The 25,315-nt window shown below is 40.5% G+C and overlaps 1 protein-coding gene across 9 annotated transcripts in view; it reads left to right on the top strand.

The window, feature by feature from the left end:
- sbf2 (SET binding factor 2) overlaps nucleotides 1-25,315 on the top strand; it is a 111,142-nt gene that overhangs the window by 36,067 nt on the left and 49,760 nt on the right. For all 9 annotated transcript variants that reach the window (XM_084356101.1, XM_084356096.1, XM_084356098.1 and 6 more), the window contains 10 exons: nucleotides 8,791-8,928; nucleotides 13,509-13,643; nucleotides 14,686-14,796; nucleotides 16,123-16,228; nucleotides 20,227-20,359; nucleotides 22,468-22,576; nucleotides 22,966-23,079; nucleotides 23,697-23,774; nucleotides 24,055-24,168; nucleotides 25,016-25,144. In XM_084356101.1, coding sequence (XP_084212227.1) covers nucleotides 8,791-8,928; nucleotides 13,509-13,643; nucleotides 14,686-14,796; nucleotides 16,123-16,228; nucleotides 20,227-20,359; nucleotides 22,468-22,576; nucleotides 22,966-23,079; nucleotides 23,697-23,774; nucleotides 24,055-24,168; nucleotides 25,016-25,144 — 1,167 coding nt within the window. The remainder of the gene's footprint in view (nucleotides 1-8,790; nucleotides 8,929-13,508; nucleotides 13,644-14,685; nucleotides 14,797-16,122; nucleotides 16,229-20,226; nucleotides 20,360-22,467; nucleotides 22,577-22,965; nucleotides 23,080-23,696; nucleotides 23,775-24,054; nucleotides 24,169-25,015; nucleotides 25,145-25,315) is intronic.

Below are 25,315 nucleotides of genomic sequence, written 5' to 3'. Positions count from 1 at the left end.
GAAGTTTTGTGACACCCTCTAAATTTCCTCCCTCCCATCTAAAGAGCTGGCTGGTTCCAGACACCCCTCTAACTGGCTACTGAATGCCACTGTTGGCAGTAAAAATATGGACTGCTGCTGACACCAGGGCCGGCAGGGCACATAACTTGGATTCTTACACCTGCATACTTCAACGTGCTCATTGCTTTCATATATTAAATATCTGTCGAAGAGATTTACCTCGAAACCTGAACCTTTGCTCTTGCCATGAGAGATCTTTCAGTACTCTCAGATGTCCAGTTGCTGGTGTTCTCCTCAGTGTTGAGCTTCTACAGTAGGACTTGCCAACAACTTTTATTGTAATAGTTCCCCATTGTGTTGCATTGTGGACATAAAGCATGGTTACAGAACTCGCTGAGTTTTACCTGGAAAGAAGCGCTGGTATTGACATGGGCTGGATGTTTGAAAGTCCTGAAAAATAGTAAGACAGCGTAATAACATGGTGCAGTAATACATTAAATTGCGGTTATTCATTGACTTTTTTACCCACACTACTACGAGTGTGGGGATGGCAGTGTTGCTCGCTTGTCAAGCCCTGTTAGTGTCCTCGGGTTTGAGGAACAGCATGGTATACACAGGCTGGTTTCTGGGTTTTTAGAGTCATACCCTCAGTTATTCTCCCAGAGTCTGCCCTCACTCCATCCATTACACTACAAAAGCTATGCATTTGTAGCTTCATTTCATTTTATGTCTTAAGTGTTTTCCCCTTTTACTTACTATTTAAGAAACGTGTTTCTGAAGCTTTATGTGACAAATGCCTTTCATAGATTCTCATCTGACTGACGCGTACTGCACAGATTCACTTTGTGTAACTTCATAAGAGAGGAACAAAACTTGTTGTGGTTTGAACTGAGCTTATGAGGGCAGAAGTGAGATTGAGGCTTATAGTGAATACTGGAGCTTCACCAAGGCCCCCACAAGGCAGTGGAGGAAGCACCTGTTCCACAGCCAGGTCATTATCAGCCATTATCTTCAGTGCTGTAAAGGCCGGGGCTCAGAAGTCTGACGCAGGACAGCCATTGTACTGATCTACAACCTCAGGACAAAGCTGTTTACCCTGCTCTTTCATTCATCACTCCATGTGCTCAGGCATGTGTTTTGATGTATCTTGTTTACTTTTTACAGATGAAATAAAAAAACCAACCATGTTTACCTATTGTCAGCTGGTAGGTAAAAACAAAGGCTGTAGCAATGTTTTGCTGATAATAATGGACAAATTCCCAAAATTACTCCTAAGGCCCAACAGCCCCCTTTTGCACTCACGCATTGAGACCAGCCACCTGAAAAGGCCAGATTTCCCTATGAAATTAACAAAAATGTTGAAAAACACACTATCTCGCAATAGTGATAGAAGTGAGAAATAGTTCCTGAAATTGTCCCTTTATCCCGATCCACATCAAAAGTTAATGGGATCTATTCTGGGCTGAGACCCATCCTCCATCCAAGTTTCCTGGAAATCAATTCAGTGGTTTTCTTGTATTTCTGTTGACAAACCAACCAACAAATCGAAAAACATGATCTGGTGATAACTTGAATTCCCCAAAATACACACATACAGTACATCCAAAAAAAAAATCTGACCCAACAATATTGCATTTACTGAACTTCTGGTGGAGGGAAGAATGTCAACCCCTGTTTTTCCAGATTTTTGTTTCCCTTACCCACTTTTCCCACTTAATAGCTGATCATAAGGCCACTGTGTGGGATTTGAAAATGTCCAGCTTTGGCGATGCCACTGGTACTATCATACAGACACTGAATGCACTCCGCTATTCCCCCACAGATCTGACCTGGGACACTGTGTTCAGCCAGAACACAAGTTAAGGTGCCTCTTCTTGTGCTATGCTCGATACATATGTATAGAGCCACAGCCTGGTCACAGTCGAGCAGATGTAAGTAAAGTGCTGGAAAGCCAAATGCCCAGCTGCAGGCGGTCAATGTTTGGAGGCCAGATGTGACCCTGTAGCAGGTCCCAGGGAGACATCATGGTTCTTGGTAGAGTGAAAGGGCAAAGTTAAATCAGACACAACTCAGCTACTTGCCAGAGACTAGCTATTAGGAGAGGCACGAGAACAGAGATCATTGACGGCAGGTTAAATCTATAGTTTGCACTTAGGTCAAGGACTAAAAATAGTCAGTCTACCCCTTGATTCTGTAGCACCTCCATCTGCCTGCTGTATTCTCAACATAAATGACTGAGAACAGGTCTGTATATTAGTGAGAGTCACTTCTGTCATAGTGTCAGTTATTTCAGTGGTAAGTCAGTAATCCTTCCTGACACCACCACTTTCTGATAAAGCCTAACTGTTTGTTTCACAGATATGTATGTGAAGCCAACTGTGGTAAATACTCAGTAAAACTACCTACACTAATAGTCTTGATCCTTCACTTCCGTGTCATCTAAATTGCTGAGGAGACGATCAGATAGAACCCAACTAGGACAGGCATGTTAATGTTTTTCACAATGGCTGCCAAAAGGCAGAATCAGAAAAGGTTTTTATGGTCTGTTGGTGTCTGTTATGATTTTGCACATGTGGAAGTGGAGATAAATCACACGCTGCCTGTAACTGTTTTACACCTTGCTGGCCACTGATGTGAATTCTTTATTTTGTACCAAGTGTACAATAGCTTACGAAGCCTGCTTATCCATGTGTAACATAACATGTGCTGTGCCCAGTATCATTGTCACTTATCAACCAGTACTTGAGTTCAATTCGTAATGGTTAACATTGAAAAGCCAACTGCATTGTCCAGCCAAATTTCTGTTCAATATAAGACACCTGACATGAATTGTGCAAGTCATGTTAGGTGTTTGACATACCTTTAATCTTGTTTAAAAAAAAAAACTAACCCACTTGTATAAGCGGGCATGCTGATACATGACTGAAGAGGTCCTCCTCAAACTATAATGTCGTAAGGTTTACTTTGTTCATTTTACCGGTCTACTCCCTTCAGTTTTGACAGATTTCGTCACAGCAATGGAAGAATTTATTGGATTATGATTGTTTTTCATTCTATTCAAGTGTTTTTCATATCAGTTTTACCACTAGAGCCTGCTATCAAACAGTGCCGGGAAAATCCATGGACTTTCCTTGGATTCGGAAAGGGTATTTTTGTACTGTTGACTATATTTCACAACAGATTGGTTCCTGAACTATGATTCAACCCATTTATGCTCAAAAGCTATGGTGTTTGTTAACCTACTTTTGACAAGACGGAAACATAATAAGTCAAATCAATGTTTGAGACCCTCATGGCAACCATGAACATCACACAGACGCTTTAGGTCTAGTTTGAGGAATCAGGTTGAGAGAGCGGGATGAATTAATTTTGACAGTGGATTGATTTAAGTTTAGCAATGTCTGATTCTCTGAGGTTCCTTTTTATTTGCCTCTTTATGCATTTCTGTTTTCAAGTCGCATGTGGTGAACTGGCCGTATGTTTTTAATTTATGCTGTGTTTTGAAATAAACCCAAGTATTCGCCCTGGAGTGAACAAATCTTCCCAAGGGATTTTAGTGAAATGGGGGTTCGGCAGAGTTGTCCTTATGATCTTGTTCTTGTTGTGGCGAACAAAAAAAACCCTTTACGTTTGCACTAAAAATACATCTTGTAGTAGGTTCCTTTTCTGGTATATTGTTTCCTACACATATGGCATTCATGAAGCTTGAAATTTTGTGTACAGTATAGGTTGCAATATTTGCTACATGAGTCTTCCTGTCTTGCCTGACTAGACATTTCTTTCGAATTACTGTGGTCCATCATGGTCATCTAAAAATATCTATCTCTAAAGTGAACCATATGCGTCTGGTATTGCATAACAGATCAGCAAAGGGAAACCAGGAGGTTGGTGACAGCAGGGAAGAGGAGTTTAGGAATCGAAGTGGAAGGGAGATGCCACCTCAGCGGAGTGCTATGAAATGGAGTTAAACTTTGGCGCAGTTTCATTTACTCACTGCAACCACTAAATAGTATTTGGATAGCAGTGCTATTATGGTCATTTTGTTGACAGTTTTGCGTCTTGTGTTCATCACACTGATGAGATTGTTGAAGCGGGGGGTCATGTGCGTGCGCCAAACCGCTCGGCTGGAGCAGCCGTCTCTGGTTGTTTTGTCCACTGCTCATCCTGCAGACCTGATAAAGCAGGAGTTCTGGACAGGCAGCACGCCATTGACCTCCCTCTCTGACCCCTGACACCTTGCACTTCACTTTCCGTCATTATGTTGTCTTCCTAGCATGCAACTCTTCCACATGAATAGGGGGAAGAACAGGAGGATGATGGAAGTGTACTGTGTACTGTAGTGCACATCTGCTACTAAGTTTTCAAGACCACATTGTCTTGACAGTAACTATATTCAGACTCCCTCTACAAGTTTGGATGGTTATAGATGGATTTAGAATATTTTTCATGTTTTCCTTTCAGTAATACCTGCTCTATGATATGAGACTGTCTGGCAGCCATATTTACTTATTTTATCTCCATGCAACAGAATGTTGTTCCTTGAAGTTAGGGGAGGCTGGATAGTTTAGGTCATTCTTGCTGATTGTCAGATTTGGGGCTTAGTCTATGCACATTTTATTGATGTGGAGAGAAAGCATTGAAAAACTACGGTGCCTGAATTCATTTGGGTTGTAACTCACCCAAATTATGAAATTAGCCCCACTCCAAAAGGATTTGCAGGATTGAGCTCATTTGTGGTGACGGGAACTCCACTTTAAAGGTTTTATGACCCTTCAGAGTCTGTTTGCATTTCCTCAAGTGCAAGTACAGGACTCTCAAATGTTGGGGTCATTATATACACAGTAAAAACATGTTTTTACGGTCATGTTTCAGCTGCGTCATACCAGAAAAAGACAAAGCTGACCACCATCTTCTCTGTCTCTTTGTCTTGAGTCATCTTTAGTAATGGCTGCCACCCCGGTTATATCTGGCCTTCGCAAGCCAGACTGGCCGGGCATTAATGCCTCGTCATAGTATAAGAATGCGGCCCTGTCCTGATCAGGCTAAGCCTCTGTGTCTGTGTTTTTTTTTTCTTTATTGGTGCTGCTCTTCAAGCACTCGGCTGTGACGATGCTTAGCAGGTCAGACTGCAGATCCAGTGTCACTGGCTGAATAGGTGAACAGAGCAGTTGGGTGGGAGTCGGTCATACCAGGCTGCAGCACATGATGTGATGCAGAGGGTTTAGCCTGAGGGCAGCAGTTTACTCGGCTTTGACATTAATACAAGAAGTGTGTCCCTTTGTCACTTGACTGAAGTCTAATTTGGGAATGGGAGATGTCCTTTCTCTCTGCTGTGTATGTGTGTTTGTGTGTGTGTGTGTGTGTGTGTGTGTGTGTGTGCGCGCGCGCGCGCGTGCGTGTACAGTATGTGTGCTTCAAAAGGGCTAAGTTTCCTACGTGTTGACCTTTGCACCTGTTGGCACTGCACTGGATTTCTGTCATGCTATTGCTGAATGTACCATAAAGCTTGCATCTGATTCCCGTCAGTCAGTGCTTTCACTTGTTCCCTCGGCTCTGCTGCTACTTGGAAATCTGTCCAGGGTCATTTACTGGTTGCAGTATGTAGCACAGGAAGACATAAATACACACAGTAGACTTGCTGTGATAGTTGGTGATACCGGTGTTACATGATGGTTGGGTATACACCCATTACATTACTTGCCCACTGCCCCCAGTGTCTTTTTGCCTTATTTTTCTGCTGTGTTTCCCACACATAAACTTTACTTGGGCAGGGCGCCCAACTATATTAACGGCTGCACAATTGTATTTGGCGATCCATTTTGGCATTTTATACCTCGCTCTACCCCTGCCATCTTCTGTCAATCTCACATGCTGTACAGAGAGAGACACACACTGTGCAGAGGTCCACAGCCGTCGCAGCACAGAGTAGCAGGAATCAGATCACACCCATCACGTGATGAAACCAAGGAGTGTTGACTGACAAGAAGATGGCAAAGGATTTGTTGTCAAAGCGGAATGCTACAGCACCTATTTGACAATATTTCAGATTTAAACACAAAGCTAATAGGGAACTGGAGTTGGTTACCTTGCTGAGAAGTAGAAGTAGATCTTCATTTAACAGCTCACTGTGGTTCAAGGTCATTTTCTGCAAAAATTGCTAAAAATGTTCACTGTTTTGTAGCCGCCTTTCTGATGGACAATAGCTGTAAGTGCTAAACTCACTGGCAAATTGCATTTGCTGTGACAACTTGTGTTTTGCCAGTTAAATGCTTTTAATGTGAAGCTGTGGCAGAAGGAAATGTTTGGTTCGCATTAGCAGTAATTTAACACAGCGCAAATATCTTTTCTTAATCTTTCTTTAACTTTACTCCGCGTACGAGAACGAGCCTCAAAAATGTAGCTGCGTGTTTATAACCACACTACACTCTGTTTTTTACAGAATAGCAGCTGACATAATTTTTCAAGTTGGGCGTTTTAAACAAATAGCGTATGCGTATTTTCTCTGTTTACACACGGTGGTGCATAGTTTCATTCTGAAAAAATGCAGATGGGAAACATGGAATCAGCATTGACTGACTTTTGTTGATTTGATTGAACCTTTGTCCTTTTTAGATCCAGCTACATGATTTAAACTAGCCAATCATTCATCTTTTTGTTAGACAGCTATAAGTTGGTATGTAAATGATGTCAGCAGTCTGTCTGGATGCAGTGGTCCCAGAATAAAGTGAAGTGTACAAAACACTGAACTCCCCAAAGTGTCTCTGAACCCGCGCCAGCACTTGAGTGTCTCTCTGCAGACCTACAGGCAAGATAACGACTTTGAGGAAACACTGATTTAACATTGGGGAAGTCGATTAATCATCTTACCACGTGCTCCCTTATAGTTGGTTCCTCTGACACATGCATACAGTCGTACATGCACACACACACACACACACACACACACACACACACACACACACACACACACACACACACACACACACACACACACAGGATGTTATATCTCCTGTGATCTTCTGAGCTATGCAGTCCCAAAGGTGTTTATCTCTTTTTGACAACAATGAATGGCATAGTTGGAATAGTTCAGGACAGGATCACACTTATCTGCACTGTCCTTGAGTCCTGTCTGGACACACATACACACACATACACACACACACACATACAGACACACACACACACACACACACACCTCACAACAAAGCAGGTTTAACAGATTTCCTGCAAGCTATTGTATCTGCTGGTAGATGGTGGCATCCTGATCCAAACCTCCAGGTTGAACAAGCCAAGTCCCCCCTCCTCCCTTTTCCTCTCTGCCTTCCTTATTCTCCATTTATTCTTTCTCTTCATCAGCTCCTTCCTCTCTCTTCCTCTGTCTCTACTCCTCATCTTTTTATTTTGCTAGTATATTTGTCTTTGGCTGTACACGGATCCATCTGTCCATCAATCCATCTGTTTTTGCCCTCACCCACCCCTCCCTCTATCCAGTCTCCTCTCTTCCTCCATGTGTCCGGTGATCCCCTGCGTAACCCCTGAGGAGCAGTCTAAACACCGTGTTCAGAGCCAGAGCCAGTTGGGCCTCCAGCAAAAACAGAGAGAGAGCAGACACAAACAGTCGTCTCTCTGACCAAATGCCCTCCTGCCTCCCATATTTTGTCCCTCTGCACTCTTACTTGCCCCAAGGCTTGTCTCTCAAATAATAACTTATCAAATTTAATCAAATCTTTCTTGTTGTTATCGTGTTTACTGATCAACATTATCTGTCAAACAAAACACTGTATAAGAAAAAGCTCGTTTTTTGCCACACTTTGCAGATGTTTTGTGTCAGGCTGGGTCATTACTCACATTCTTGCTCTGAGAACTAAAACCTGTTTGAGATGCTTTTTATTATAGTAACAGTCTTTCTGGGGATCAGAGTCTGCAGTTTTCTAAAAATGGCTCTGTTTTGTCACGCATCACAAATTGTTGATTTGTGTGATACCTTAAATCCCTGCTAAACAAGAGCACTTGGAAATATAAATAATTGGTTGTTCCAGGAAGTTTTTGGAAGACAGGACTTCCCCCTGGAGAATCAGACTGCTTCACAACTCAAGTATGCTTTACTCACGTATGTCCAAATCTTAGACTGAATCTTTAATCCAGACAATCAAAATATAAACAGAGTTACTACGAGAGAGATCTGTTTCTAACCTTTCTAACATGTATTGTTTTCTGAAGTGGTGACGCATTAAAAAAAAAAATTCTGAAAGCAGGAAAATAAATCTGTTTTAGCCTTAATTCAATCCGCTGGGATCAATTCAATCACTTCGTATGTTGCTTAATTCATGGGAATTTTCCATTAATCTAATTTAAGATGTTGCTGTTTATGATCAGACAGTTAATGAACTCGGGCAGTTTGGCCTTGCACCTTCGCTGATGATTCTCAGGAAACTAAATACTGAACATGTCACTTCCCGCTCTGATGAGCTGATGTAATTGCTGTGTAAGTGCAGCAGGACATCCTGTCTATGCTCTCTATGGGAGCATTAGACTGGCTACAGTGATATGCTGATGCCCTGTTCATTCAAGGTTTGAATGAGTTACCAGAAGAAAGTTTCAGGGGACATTTCAGTGTTAATATGAAATTTTCTTGAAACACGCTCAAAATGTAGTTTCCGAAAGGATTCAAGCCTAAATGACTAACAGCACTCAGTGTGTCTTCTCTGGAGTGTATGATGTTGCCTCAGTCTCTGTTACACAGTGTCCATTCTTTGTGAATTATCCTCATTGCACTGATTTTCTTTTCAGTTCTGCCAGCCTGGAGGTTGGAGGCTGTCCAGGGACAGGAAAGTACCCACCTTCTTCACTGTGGTGCTGACAGATATCGATTCAGACCGACACTACTGCTCCTGTCTCACTTTCTTCGAGGCTGAGGTCAATCTGCAGGTAAGACTGCAACAAACAGGCACACACACAAACTTTTGAGCACTTTTTGTGTCGTTTTCAACCAGGCATTAATTCATTTGTTTCTATTAAAGGGATAACACAGAAAATACAGTCAACGAGTCTCCAATCCCTCTACTTTACACTTGTTTTAGGACTGTAAATGGGAGAACCATGTGAAAACCCACAAAAACATACAAATACACTATACACAGGACTGAGCCCCAGGAAACAAGTGGAGCCACTGAGCCACTGTGCTAGAGTTATTTTGTGAGACTGACCCACATGCTTAGGAGCTTCAAACCTTCTACTTTTGCCATTGTAAGTCATGTCAAAATCAGTATCGGAAGGAAGGAGTCTTTGCCTCTGCTGGACTATAAAACAAGAAGAATGACGTGCTCAAATGTGATCCTGCAAGCATGGGGGTGTGACGAGCTGATGTCTCCCATCCTGTCCTTGTCTGTCATGAACTCAAAATTAAATTAATAACAATTTCTCCCGCAATATTTGCTGTTAATTCCCGCAAAGCCTGAAAAAATGGTATCCAGGACAGCCCTAGTAGTTTGTTTCACTTAGTCACTCCATCAAATAGCATCACATCACTGCGAGCAGCAGGCTTCACGTCTTCCTTATTTGGCTCCTCAGTCAGTTTCGTGCATCTCGTGATAAGCGTCACAGTCATCTTCATCTTTGTGGCTCTCTCACGACTGTTAGAAGCCATCACGAAGTCTCCGGGGGTGATGCAAAGGTTCTTAGGTTTCTGTTTTCCATTGCAGTCTTGTTGTTTTGTTTTGTGGTATTTGGCGCAAATTAAAAACGTGCCAAAGACCAACTGAAATATCAGTAGTGTGCGAGATGTCTTTTAGGCATTAGTAGAAAACAAAGGCCAGCTTGGATCCAACCTAGTTAATTGTGAGCTGGCTGAGGGATGCTGTTATAGAGGAGAGGATGGACCTGTGCCTCTCCTACAAAACATTTCATCTGATTTACTCATGCATACAAGATTGTGTTGGATTTCAGATTAGTGGTCATGGCACATATGTTTAAGCCCTCACAAATTATGGATTGCAATAGATTTGTTTGGACGGCATTATTATTATACTTATGAATGATCTTGTTAATGTCTTCCCCCTGCCAACAGCCCACAGAATACCAAACTAATTGTTTCACTGTGCTTCACTTTGTTAGAGGCCTTAAATGACTCCTGTCTCTCTGCCCACTGTGACTTCACATCCTTTCCCATGTGGAAAGAAGTCATCAGACATTCCAGTTCGATCGGCAAAACATTTTTCGAGTTAAATTCGAAATGCAATCGTGTACGAGAAATGTGACGGAAATGTTTCGTGGACACTCGGCATCAAGACTGTAGTAGTAGTGCATCTTTTTCTCATTACGTTAGCATTTCAGCTTGTTGTGTGTCACACCATAACACCACAACGTTCCTCTTTTTGAACAACTGGGCGCATTTTCACTTTAACCTTACATTTCGCCATCACAGACAGGACGGTAAAAAAAAAAGAAACGATCAAAGAATATGAAATAAGGTCTTCCTGTACAAATAACGGGTAAATAAATGGTGGTAACCTTATCTCCCTGTCGTTCATCGTTCTCTGTAGTATTTACACATGTGCAATTTAACTTGTTTTTGTAGGGGATACAATGTACAAGCCAAGTCTTCAGCCATGGGCAATTTAAAATAAATCATGAAACCAATATAGGACTGTACATGAGAGAGCTAGACAGCTTTTTCAAGTCATTTATGTGAGGATGTTTATGTGCCAATCATGACAATTCACCACGATCAACTGATTGTTGTTTATCGCAATCCGTGATAAAATCTTGTATCATCCCGTCCCTAGTAGAGAAACTATTTTTAAGTGCATTTGTTGAATCAGGTTAATAACAAATTGTGCCAGATATTTACTAGACAGTGACTTCCACATGGTACACTGTGCACTCTGATTTATGTACCTACATTTATTTCATTTCACCTCATTCATTTTGTGACATGGGTAATCATACGACCAGTGACAAAAACACAATCTAATCATGTCTGGACAGTCAGAATTTGAACTTTGCTCTCACTGTCTCGATTTCTTGCTTCATTGTTTATTTAGGTTGTAAAAGCTAGACTGATTAAAACCCTGACCCTAAACAAAACTTTCAGTTTCAGTTGCTTTAGGTACTTTCTTGTGAACTTCCCAATTTCAAAAAATGAGATATATCATGGTTTATGAAGTGGAAGTTGAGAAATAACTTTCTAGCCAGTATAATGCAGTACCCGCTTGAAGCATGCATATTGCTTGGCCTACAATATATCCTGCTTTCTTTAGAGCCACTCATGTAACTTCTTCTCACTCAACACTGGACTACCTGGGCTCCTCAGCAATGCACCTGCCAAGTGTTAAGTCGATTGAATGACAGATTAACGAGAAAATCGAAGGAAAGGCAGACAGAAATTCCTCCCATTTTAGTTATATACTCATGTCAAAAATAGCTTTCTGCATTTGATACGTTTGTGTGTGTATGCCAAGAAAACAGACACGTGGCTGCGTTGTGTATATCACACACTGTATTGTGAAGACTGAACCTATAAACTTTTGAATTTGATAGACTCCTCAAACAAAACACCGCCTTACCTTTTTTGTCAGTTCATTATTAGATTGAGGCTATATTTGGCCCCGTCCAGACATCATGTTCCTGCATAATAAACACACATTCCTGGATTCAGTGTGTAGGACTGAAGATCTTCTTGAAACGTGAGGGTGTTTTAACAATCTTCACTCTCATCCTTATCTAGTCAGTTGGATTCCAGGGAGAGTGCAGACAGGCGGCAGAGGAATGTATTTTGTCTAATAATTTAAGTAAATCCTTACAATAACGGTGAAATGTGACCTCCATCTGAATGGGATAATTTGATCCCATACTCGTTGGTCCCGAGGTACTGAAGCACTTATGGCATGTTTTCACTGCCTGGAGAAATATACCAGATTGTGATAAGGGCTTTACTTAGGAATGAAGTTGGTGTATCAGTGTCCTGATAGGGCTCGTGGATCCACGATAGAGACGATTAGAACCAGATTGAGGCCGCTGCCTGTGCAACAAGCTTGTCATGATTTTGGAAAGAGGTAGATAACATGTTTGATCGTGGCACTTTATTGTATAAATATGATTTGACTTTCAGTAAAGTGTGTCAGACTGTTGTCACTATGTTAATTCAGTTCACTGAAACAGGACAGTTATTAGTCTTCTCTGTGGTTATTTAGGGTTTTCAGGTCATCCTTCGTTTCTGGTTGTATTTTTGTTCACATTCGAGCTTTAGAGTACCAGTGTACCAAAAATCAGAAACTCTTTGATGGTCTTTTGTTTGTTGTTTTGTCATGTGTACATACAACAGTTGTGCTATATTCAACAAAGTCAGAAGTGGTTTATAGAGCCGGTAATAGTGGCTGACATTGGCCTATCACAAATATATTGGTAGCAGCATATATGTTGGCTAATACGTGCTGATATGGAACCTTAATTTTTTACAGAATATTATGCCACAAAAGATGCAGCTTACTGTTTCAGCGAAATGATTTTGGAAAATACATTTTTTTGTTAAACTGTAAAATATCCTGCTTCCATTAAATAACTTTGTGTATGATGTATGATAAAGTAATTCAAGAGATCATTACAGAAAACGTGTGTTTACGTATTTATTCCCTGTATACAAGACTATAGGCAGATATATCGATAATGGATTTTTCGTAATCACTGTATTGGCAATGGTCCCAAAAATCCGGTATTCATCAGGCTCTCGTGGTTCAAGACATCTTGTGATCAACAATAAAAATTCAAACAGCACTGGTATTGTCACTATTGTCTCTGATGTTTTACCTCCCAGTGACTCTGGGAGGAAAACAACATTAATCTTCTGAACTCATTTTGGCTCTTCTCTAAGGGAATCCACTCATATGATTCTGTGTCTTTGTAGGCGAGATCTTTTATTAACCGTCGTAATTTTAGTAAATCTGTTGTGTTCATATAATGGCTCCAGTGGGATGAGCAGCTGTGCTGAATTGGGACAGATTGGGAAAGGAGATGATTAATAGTCCAAACATTCATTAAAGTGTATCTCCTCTCTGGAGTCAAAGGAGGATTTTTAAGATTTTTGGGGGCTGAAGCGATGACTTTGTCTGATGCAAGAGTTTTATCTTGGCTTTTTTTTCCGTTTCCAAGGAGGAACTAGTTTGACTTTCAAGCCGTTTTTCTGATGCACCCCTCAAGTGAAAATGGGAAAATGGAGTGTCCATCCATAAACTTACATAAACAGACAAAATTTCAGTATGCATAACTCAGTATTGTACTGTACATTACCACTGTTTATGTTGGGGTACATCAGTTATTTTTGGAGAATAACACATATGATATATAATACATGCCAGACATGTCCCGTGCAATGTTTGAGGCACGTGATGTATTTGCAAGCTAAACAAGGAACTCAGCAGAGTTGGCATGCTCTGCAGTACAGTTCAAGATCTGTAGTCCATGGCACTGTGTTGAACTCTTTGACTGAAATAGCTTCTTTTTTTATGTTGCAGGGATCAAAGAGTATTGAGGCTGATGGAGATGAAGATGAGGAGGCTGAGGAGGATGGCCTGATCCAGCCAGCTCAAGTGTTTGCACCAAAAAGTCTCATTCTCGTGTCCAGGCTGGATTATCCCGAAATATTCCGGGTAATAAGACACCATATGATTAAATCTTGATTAAAAATATTTTCTGTCTTGTTCAGATGGAATACTCAGAATATTTGTCAGATCAGTGCTTTCATCTTGCAGGTCTGAGATGACGTTTATCTACTTTGTACTGTCTGCAAAATAGGCCCTTAAGTGTAAGCACGCACTCAAGTTAAGTAAATGAGACAAAGAAGCACGAGCACCTCTGATGTTTTCATTACAGACTGAGTTGATCAAAGCTTTTACAGGCTCGCGGTCAGCCTTGCTGTTCCTGTTAATAGGTTTGTGTGTTCCTACAGGTATGCAGGTGCTATTAGAATAAACTGTGCTATCATACTTTACCATATGTGTCAGAATAATTGAAAGTATAGTCATTATTGTTTTATATACCCGGGGACTTATTACACGAAAAAGGTCCCAACTTTTTGACCTATCATATTCATAACAATAATTTTGAAGGTGGGAAAAATCTTATATTTTTATTACAGAAGCAATTCATTAACTCGTGGCTGTGTCCTATCCTATCGTACACGTCCTATTCTATCTTAAGAAATCTTAAATGGAACTGAAAGCTTAATTCTTCAGTCAACATTTGTCCTCTCATGCCTGTGTCTGTGTTTTAAAATGTACACAAGGCTGCCTGTATCCATGACAACAAGTGTGTCACTTCGCTTGTCACTGGCTAGCTAGCTTGCTTTAATGGACAAGAAAACATGGGCGTTCAATCTCACCTACAATGAGTCAGAGGCATTAATCGTGTCACGGAGGATCTATGCCAGGATCTATGCCATCCTAACTTAGGTTTTCTTAACCAAGGAAATTCTCTCGGATGGTTCTGTAATAGCTAAATTCTTAGGAAACACGTTTCTATGAAACTAAAAATCCTAAATGTCATCCTAAACTGAAATGAGGCCCCTTCAGATATTTTTTAAACAAAAGGGTCTCCTGTTTGACCATGAGTTGCAGTATTGATGACTGTAGTTATCCTCTGTATGTGTCTGTGTGTAATGTCTTACTTGTATTTCACATTTTGTCCTTTCAGGGGTGCTTGGGTCTCATCTACACAGTGTACATCGACAGCCTGAGTTTCCCTTTAGAAAGTCTGGTGGCCAACCTCTTTACATTCCAGGTTCCTGTTGCTGGTGGATCCCAGGTACGTCTTAACTGAGGCAAACCACACCCAAAGTACCACAGTCTACAAGACATCTCGCTTTTCTTCTACTGGCTTGTTCCTCACAGATTCAAACCAGACTGGAAAAGATTCTTGTCGATCCTTTTTGTGTGTTTTTTTTTTTACCGTTTGGCGGTGATTGTTTCTTGAGGTGACGGCTGAGGCTCAATAGTGCAGCTACTTAAATGATTTATGTCAGCTGTGCAGCCAATCAGGAATGTCGTGTTCAGATGGTGCCAGAGATTGTTGTCCAGCCACAGGCAGTAATTTTCTAATACATATTCGTCATTTTTTTTCCATCATGTTACTCTGAGCAAAATGCCTAAGTCCAGACGAGTGTAGAAGACAGCCGAGCTCGTAAACTGTGTTTATAACAGTTTAGGGGAATATATATTTAGAATGTCAATGTGTTTAGATACTTAATATTTTGTTGTGCTGCAGTTTGATAGCCAAATGTCAAAAGGTGAGGTCATAAATGCAGTGAATCAGGCTAAGTAGATTACTGACTTACACCTTAAAAAATGAAACTCTGCCAACTCAAGTCTTAATCATACTCGAAATATATATTACGTTTACCACTGCCACTGAGGAGAAATCCTCATCAGATACAAAATCCAAATCCCAACTCAGATTTTGTTTTAATAAATGGCTAAGGTACTATACAAGGAAAGAATTTGGCCTGTTCCCGAGCAAGACGCCGCTTCACATCCTGAGTCCTCAAGTCTGCCTTTAGGCAGAACCTCGGCAGTGGAACAGACTCGTTTGTCAAAACGACACTTAGTTAAGCATACAAGTATGTCAAGAATTGTATGAATGGAGACCCTGCGATACCTTTGATTTTTTATTTGACTGATTCAATTTTGACATCTTAAAGGTCTCTACAAATCTTTTTTCGTGTCTCAGTGCCAAATAATGTGAATCACAAAATATTCCAAAGAATATCACCAGTTTGACTCGACTAAATGCACATTTCAGCAGCAGATCCACACTGTGGTAGTAGGTTTTTATCATATTTTTTTAATGAAAGGATCTTTTTAAAGGATATTGACACAGTTGTACCAGTTATATTTTGGTGAACGTGTAATTTGAGGTTTTCCTTGCTTTATGACACACAAAGTCACACAAGTGGCCCTGCGGCTGCAATGAAAAGCTTGTCTCCTTTATTCGATACAGTCGCAGTACATTGGCCTATAAATCTTAATGGATGACTTTCAGTTGCATCACTGCTTGGCCCTGCAGACACGATGGCAGTAGAAATTTTCCATGACTGTTTTTCTGACCTTTAGTGCTTTTCGTTTTTCTTTACAGAAGCTGTTTAGCCTGGGAGCAGGAGACCGGCAGCTCATCCAGACGCCTCTGAATGACACGCTGCCTGTCACATGCAAAAGTGTTGCTCTGCTCTTCCAGCAGCTGGGTGGGTCCAGTTACTTTGATAACTACTAACTAGTAATCATTAGACAGGAAGTGACATAATGAGTCAGATTGTGACTTGTTAGTGACTCTGTGTTGTGTCATGTATTTGTTATTAACATCCTGCCGTATATTTTTTTGAATGAACAACCATTTCCTGCTGCAGGTTGTCACGTTTACGAAATATCCCATTAAGGTTTTAAAACATTTTTGATTCTTGGTTGTTATAATCTGACAGCGAGCACTAAAAGAACATCTGTCTTAATCATATTACTGGCATTATTCATCATTAGCAGCTTAACCACATTTTACATTCATTCAGTCCTGATCCTTTTCAGATTTTTAGAGGCTCAGTTCTACTTTGCTAATCACATGGTGGTAAACTACAGCACTGTAGCACTTGTACAGTCAGAAGACTTTTGCAATGAACCATTAAGAACTTGAGTTAATTCTACAGTAAATGTGTCTGAGGCCAGATTATGGTGGTTTTCGCTTTGTCCCATCAGTGTTTCTGTAAGTTTGTATGGGCTACAACGAGCACATGATGAAGATTTGATGCAGTTTGCTGGTTTCACGTTGCCATGTTTGCTCAAAATGACTGTAAAACGATTAACACAGGCAATACGTGCTTTGTTAAAGATACTCTATGCCTGATTCACCATGACTCATAGAGTAGTTCAACTGTTAAGGGAGTGTGCCTTTCACTTTCGGCAGCCTTCAGAAATCACAGCTTGTAATAAATCATGAACTGACCTCTTGCACAATATATTTTTAGCCTTTTCAGTCACTGAAGAAGAATCAGATTAGTTCAGTTTTTGTAACCGTAGGCGTACATCTGTAAGAGCTGAGAGTGAAATTAAATATCTTTCACCTGAAATTTGATTTGTAATGGAAAGTTTTTCCTCATTCGGCCTCATTTGATTAGAAGAATGTGCTTGAAAACAGAGTGGATTTTATTTCCTGAGTGTATTCACGCCATCTGTTTGTTTGGACATAGTGATGAACATGCACATGGGGGGTGACTTGCACGATACACATGTGATCAGGGTTATGTGGAATTCAGGCATTTGTAGCCAATCTGGATACATAAAACAAAACAGTCTTGATATAATACCGAGACATTGCCCCTGTCATTCTTTATAAGCCTGTTTCCTTGAATCGGTTGAAGCAGGCACAGGGCCACAGTAAAGTGTGCTGGAAAGGTGCTCAATACGTGACATCACTGTTAAATGTTAAAATTATGAATCTTAAAGTCAGCTCAGGCAATCATTACCACTCTCATGTCTGTATGCTAAATATAAGGCTCCAGCCAGGAAGTGGTTAACTTAGCGTTAAGACTTAAAGTGAAGGGAAACAGAACAGCTTGTCTTTTTTACACTTCTGCACAGATTAAACAAACAAGACATAACATGTTAATGAATAAACTTGTGCTGTTAGGCAGATGTTTCTTACTTTATTTTTTATTTTTTATTTTACCTTTGGACAGACCCAGGCTAGCTGTGTTCCCCTAACCACCTCCTGGCTTTAAGCCATATATTGGGTGTACAGATTTGACGGTGATATCAGTCTTTTCATTTAACTCTTGGCAAGAAAGTGAGCAATATTAAACCCCAAAAATGTTATATTTCTTTTACATTGATTGTATTCTTACATCCATTTATACATTCTGCAGAGGTTAATGTACAGTAGGACCAGCAGGACCGTTGTAGCTATATGAAGAAAATTGTATAAAACAATTTCCTTTCCTTTAATCGCGCTTTGATTAAAGAGGCTCTCTGGAACTTCTGTGTTGAGCTGGAAGCAGGTTTATTATTATTATTAGTTTATCTTAGTGGACTCCATTTCTAAACTCAATTTAGCTACTGTTGCTCTCTGTTATCGGAGCGGAGAGAGGCACTGACACGAGGCACTTGGAGAATGTGCATTTAGCCGCAAGCTTTGGACTGTTGTGAAAAAAATCTGACCAGAGTCCTTCACAAAGAAGTTGACAGTCCAGCAGCATTAAACAACTTGAATAAATCATCCACATGCTTATAAAAACAATAGAGAGATGGGGAAGGTCTAATTTTCTATGTCACGTTACATCCACTCACATATGGCAAATAAAGAAGTGATTAATACGTGTAAATTGCTGCAAATTAATACAAAGAGCCCCTTTATCTCTTAATATAATATTTGTGTTTGATTGTGTAGCAAGACAGATGTACTGTATGAAGGAACCTCTGAATGTGAGTCTTCATGGCATACAGAGTGAAAGTGACTCACAGTTAGATGTTCATTCTTCCGTCCTCATAACTGACTGCTCTGCATGCTGACAGGAGGGTAAATGTCACAAGTCAGCTGATCAGCTACACACAAGCAGAGAGAACAAGTGCATCATCTCCCTCATTAGGTCATCCTCATGTCCATATGAGGACTGGCTAGTAGCTGTTCAGGCAGGAAGATCAGCAGCACATTGCTCTGTGTGCACAGGTCACCGAAGTCACCATGGAGGAATGTGTGTTAAACATGTCACTCTGCAAAGGAAGTACATCCCTCCCGGGGTCAGATAAAACCGGCCATCAACAGCCCTGTTGTTTGTTGTTTGTTGCTTTTGTCTCTTCTGTTGTCCGGGGGTTGTTCTGTCACTTCTTATTTAGGGCTCGGAAGTATGTCGCTATTTACATGAGATAAGTAAACACCTGAATCTGAGGTGTGATTGTAAAACTGGAGGCACACTCTTAATAGAAAGCAGTGCTACCAAAAATAACATCACAGCATTTGGACCTACTATGTCTATAAAAGATGAAAAAACTGAAGCCATTTGGTTTGATTTTGTTGAGGCTGGTATTTAGTTTCCTGTTTACCACTGAAGTGCTCGACTCAGGCGGCCAAACATCCAGACTCAGCGCCCCCAGTGGCGCGGATACATGTCTGCCAGTGTTCCTCTCTCTTTATCACTCACAATGTGTGATGAATTGGTCTGTCAGTTGCTCGATAGGAAACAATAACAGGAACTGTAAACTTAGAATTCTTCCTGATTGTCAGATCGGTATTTGAAATATTATTTATACTGTATGAGAGTGTGTCATTTCCTTTTGTTTTTCAACAGATTTTTGTATTCGTGTTTAACATCAACTTTTAACCATTTCCTTCGAAATGTTTTGTTTTTGTCCTCACGAGCCGGCAGGTTACACGTCTTAAAAGAGCAGTTTATGTGAAGTGATTCTAACTGATATTATTGCAGTTGTTGTTTGGCAACAACCTTTGCCAACTGCACTTAGTAGTAAATACACACAAAAACAAAAAACTAAAAAAACCTGCGATTTAAAGGTACACATCAAAGTGTGTGTAAAGGTCTTGGGGGGGGTACTACTGTATGTGTGAAATAAGTAGCATTACCCTTTAAGAAGTCGGAACAATTTTATAGCAAAAACAATTTGCAGCAGTTTACTTAAACACATAAACTGCTCTTTTTGCTCTAAATTTATTACATAATGCTCCAGTCCTACTACCTACATGTGTTTGCCCCATGCAGTGGAAAACAAAGACAAGTCACCAAGCAAAGACAAAGACACACTGTAGAGACATAATTCACCTAATCAGTTTATTCAGTGTGAGGCAGCAGCAGCCTATGCAGACAACATAATGCTCTCTTCTGAAATAAATTGAGTTACCAAAGTACTTGCAGGCTTTTCCCTCACCGACACAGCGCATCCTCCTGGATCTTCAAAGTGAGATCAGTACACCAGTGCACAAACATTGCCACCCAGTCTATAAGTAGCATTGGTATGGTTGCTGCATAACGCTGCCAACATTCTACAGAATATTGCATGTTTTGAATTGCAGTAATCGGTCTCGAAGCTGTTATGGATCTGAACAGAACTCCCAGATGAATATTGTGTGTTCTGATATGGGTCCGCAAATAGCCACGAATGTTTGATGAATGATCTGGAACAATATGGCCGTCACATTCCAACAAATACCTCATTCATTTCATCCTCTGTTGTTTTCTCAATCCAGGGATCCAAAATGTTCTGAGCCTGTTCTGTGCGGTTCTGACAGAACACAAGGTTTTGTTCCACTCCACTAGTTACCAGAGGCTCGGTGAGGCATGTCGCGCCTTGGAAGCCCTCATGTTTCCCCTTAAATACAGGTAAGTGTGTGTTGGAAGCCAGTGGCAGAGTCTCATGTGACTTTCCACTCACACAGTGGCTGGTGTCATGACTTCCCTACCTTGTGATTCGGCTGATGATTAACATTGTAGGAATAAGCGTATCTGTCTGATAAGATTCCACTTTTAGTTCACACAAAATGACCTTGTTTAACCTTGCAGATATAGTAACTTTAAATTTTTTTCCACTCACTTTTAACGTTCACTTCTCATAAAACTCCCTTTCTCGTGTAAAGCAACTGACTTCTCTTTTTAGAACAAATGCAATCATTATTATCCATCTTGTGAAACTATCCTCAGAGGGAGTTTTAGGAGAAGTCATTATTTTCTGTGGTGTAGAAATTTTTAGAAATTACTTCAAAGCCACACATGACCAGAAGTCCTGTGTCTGGTGAGACAAAAGATAACACAACACAACAGGTGAATAAACAGAAGCAGAAAAAATGTAACATACGTACAAGAAGACGACAGGCCTTTTTCACAGTAGACATTTTGGCCCGACATTTTGGCCCGTCATTGTAGAAAGAGCACAGATGTTACTCATAACATTAAAAATTGCTCTGTTGTATTTAATCTGCGACAGTGAGCCTGCATGCATAATATCAGGACCTTGTATCCCCCTCCTGTGATAAGTCAAAATGTCCTCCTTGAAAAAGGAGGGGGATATATCAATGACAACATGCATGTGTTGTTATGATAGTGTGATAATAGCTTCATAACAGATTGTGTTTGAGGGGTGACGAACATATGAAAGAAAAGTGAAGAAAAGAAAAAAAGACAGAGAAGAGAGGTCAAGAAATAGAAAGAGAACAGTTCGATGAAATATGTTGGAATTGGGTCTTTGTTACTGAGCTGGAGAAAGTACAGTGCCCCTCTCATTCACCCATTCACACATCAGTGGAAGCAAACTGTTTATGTCCTCTAATGTTTATTATCTTGCCCAAATCACTAAAATATGTGGCATGTAGCTGGGGATCGAACCATCAACCCTCCACCTAATGTACATACAACATACAACAAGTATTTCAGACCAAGTGGTGTGATTGGCTATTTCTATCAGCTGTATCATTTATTAGAATAATTATTATGATCAACTTTAATGTCTTTAATGTGCCAGTGCACGGGGTGCCAGCGTTACTAGCTAGGTTAATACATGACAAGTTGGCAGATGTAGTAGCTGAATGTGTTCTGACCGCAGCACTGTCATGCCACAAAAGATGTTAAAGCCCACCCTCTCATGTAGTATTGCTTAAATCCACTCTACTTCCTAATCTAGATGCCCCAGTGTCTGAGTATTTGCTCACAGTGTCTCCGTGATCTGCTGTGCAATGACATCACAGGCAAATACCATTTCCAATAATAATAATAAAGAGAAGAATTGGAATAAGTAAATACCCCTAATGGTTCATTTTCCTCTCTTACCAAAATATTATTACTATAACTCACACAAAATTCTTCTGCAGGTTCAAAATTTATGTGCTTTATGTGCAAAACAAGCCTTCCATTAGTGACAAACGAATGGCACAAAATCCTGGTCTTGATGAGTAATTCAGTGTTACAGGAGGCCGATATGATACACACATATGTTAATTAAATAATATTTTTCTTGTCCTAAAAGGCTGCTTTAGATACAGGAAGTAGCTTAAAAGAATGATATTATAGTTTCACTGTTGTAGTGAAATGAAATCCATCTTCCTGTTTGACAATCATTTCCTGATTTTTGAGTCTGTCTCATTTTACACTTTGTCCATGCCAGTAGATGGTAGATTTGGTAGATTCATTTTGGTACATGATGATGCTGTAAAAAAAAAAAAATCCCAAGGCTTGTAAATGATGTTGTTGCTAAATTTATGAAGATCCCGTGAATACCTCATGCAGTTTCTATCTTTTATCTGCTCTTTTACCACTTAATGAGAGTTTACTCATTTGAGTTTCATAATAGCTTACACTCAATCGCGTCACTTCCCTGCAGGGATGTGTATTTTATGCTCTCAGATGTCCACTTATTGTGTAATTCTTCCACATCTGTCATCCCCATTTCATTGTACATATTATGTGTATTCCCTTTAAATGTCCTCTTGTGTTTTCAGTTACCCATACATCCCTATTCTGCCCTCGCGGCTGCTGGAGGTGTTGAGCTCACCCACTCCCTTCATCATCGGAGTGCACTCCATGTTTCAGAGTGAAATCCAGGATCTGGTGAGTGCAGATGTGGCACCCGGTAATCTGTCTTACTTACTGGCAGAACATACTGTATATCATAAATTGTTGAAAGCTTTCCAACACCTGTAAATCAGTAACAAATAAAGGACTCTTTTAGAGTTTGTTTTGAAGACCTCAAAGTGAGAATGGTTGTGGCATTTAAGGATTTGTTCTCTCTGCTGACCTGGAGAGTTTAAATTTAACAGGCCCCTTTGTTGTCAGGAAGTTTTTACTCATGAAGATTAAGTAATCTGCACTTCAACATGATGTTTATTTAGCTGGTTTCGGCTGAACCTCGTCAGACATGCCTGTTGTTACGCACAGTACTCCCTCCAGCTGCAATCAAACCACCTGACCTGTCAGTGTGTTTTATGTGTGTTCACCAGTTGGATGTTATTATTGCTGATCTGGATGGAGGAACAATAAAGATTCCTGAGTGTATCCACTTGTCTGTGCTCCCTGAACCGGTGTTACACCAAACCCAGACAGCCCTGTCTCTTGTAAGTATGAACACACACACACACACACACACACACACACACACACACACACACACACACACACATGCACTTATGGATGGGACAATATGAGATTTTATCACGCCATTGCAATTAAAATCCTCTCAAGATAACGTGACTTTAAAAAGCTGTCTTGCTCAATAAAAGACAATAATTTCTTGATTTAGTTTGAATTGGATGTTCACTGAAACAAGATGTTTGTCCTATCTGTGATGCCACAAACACTGCAACTCGATTATTTAGATGATGATAATATGATGACAATTAACACCAAATGGACAAATCACAGCATGTCCTCCTTGTTGACCATGTGTTAACAATGTCTGTCAGTCCATCTTTCACAAAGACAAACACACATAAGGTTCTTGTTAAGTATGTTTTGGATTGTTGTGCACAAACTTCCTGGTAAAATTTATGTTCTTACTTTACTTAATTAAATCATGTGACACTTTTTATGGTATGCTGTTTTATCTGTTTACTCATCATGCTTGAGGAATGTTTACTTCTGTTGTTGTTGCACTTATTCAAAGTCGATGTAGATAAGAGCATCGGCTGCACGAAAACCAATAAATCACCTGGAGATAATGTATTCCTTGTAGGTTTTGCACCCAGATCTGGAGATAGCAGACAACGCGTTCCCTCCGCCTCGCACTGCACCCTCCAACCTCAAGTTGTTGGTAAGTCAGCCCCACTATCACATGTCATCCATTCATTCATGACCCTCAGGCTGTTTCATTGTAAGGAGTGACGACCTCCTCCTCCCACATGAGGAGGACGTGATTGCCCTCATCAGACAAAATCTCTTATCGCTAAAAGGTTAGCGTTGGAGTGAGGGCACTAACTGGCGGTAACCCATTTCCCTGAAGACAAAAAACAAGTGTGTTGCATAATTAACTTATCAGGCTGCATTAGTGGCATTGCTGTTTGATGAGTCATGATGGTGTTTGTGTGTTCCAGGACAAGGAGGTGAGAGCTGTCTTTCTGAGGCTGTTTGCACAACTCTTCCAGGGCTACAGGTCTTGCTTGCAGCTCATCCGCATCCATTCTGAACCCGTTATTCATTTTCACAAGGTGAGATAACGACATAATGGAAATTTCCAGTGCTGGAATTCAAATTTTGCAAAAAAAAACCTTATTTTCCAATATGGTAACCTAAGATTAAACTCCTCAGCAATCATTTTGTTCTTTTAATCTGCCAAAACTGTTTTTAGCTGGAGTCCAGCAGTGAGGGTGGAATTACATGTAAGAACAGATAAACCTGTCAGGGGTTCATAGAGTGTGTATTTGTGTGAGTGTGCTTGTTGTTGTAAATGTGTTGTAGAGGCTCCATGACTCTTCCGTGATGCTATCCTTTTGTTTATGCAAGCTCCGGACACAATCCCGTAACCTTGGGCAAAGCCCGGCAATGAGCCATATGAAACGTATTAGGTTTACATTTTTGTTTTGCGCCGGGGATTTTGTTTGTTCGTGTCTGTGGTGTCTCCGTGGTAACCCCTCAGCACATCATCCTCAAAGTACCCCACATGGATCACATTATAAACAAACGCTCTGCTTATTTGCCTGGAATCGCTGAGTGGGGAAGGCTTGACTGAACTGTGTTTTATCTCTTCTACCCACAAGCACAACTAATTATGTGTAAAGTAAATTAGATTCATTTGCATGTGGTCATTTAAAACAAGATTTATTCCCGCTTTTGTACATGCTGAAGGACTTATCCATGATTTCAACAATAAAAGATGCTGGTCTCAGGGCCCCTTGCAGAGATTTATTTTATTTTTTTTAAGGTTTTTTAATGCTATTCTAAAAATGGCTGTGGTCGCTCTGCTTGTTTTTCATTCCGCACTATGTCCATATGAACAAGATTACATTGCTCCCATCTGTGTGGGGTTGTAACTGCTCTAATTCTGACATTATCCAGACTGCCTTCCTGGGCCAGCGGGGCCTCATCGAGAATGATTTTCTGACCAAGGTTTTGGATGGCATGGCCTTCGCTGGCTTCGTCTCAGAGAGGGGTCCGCCTTACCGAGCCTGTGATCTCTTTGATGAGGTACTGTAGCATGACGCTCCACTTAAAGCTGAACTTTATTACCCTTAACTTTAAAGCTGTAAGTGGAGAAGTTCATACACCATCATTTTATACACTAAAATGACGATAGCCGATCTGTATAATAAGCTCACTATCAGAAATGAACATACATTCAATTTACATTTTCAACTG

Source organism: Pagrus pagrus (genome assembly GCF_965226575.1).
Source record: "Pagrus pagrus genome assembly, chromosome: 1".
Classification (NCBI taxonomy): Eukaryota; Metazoa; Chordata; class Actinopteri; order Spariformes; family Sparidae; genus Pagrus; species Pagrus pagrus.
The sequence above is the reverse complement of the archived record's forward strand: the minus strand, read 5'-3'. Positions and strand labels throughout refer to the sequence as shown.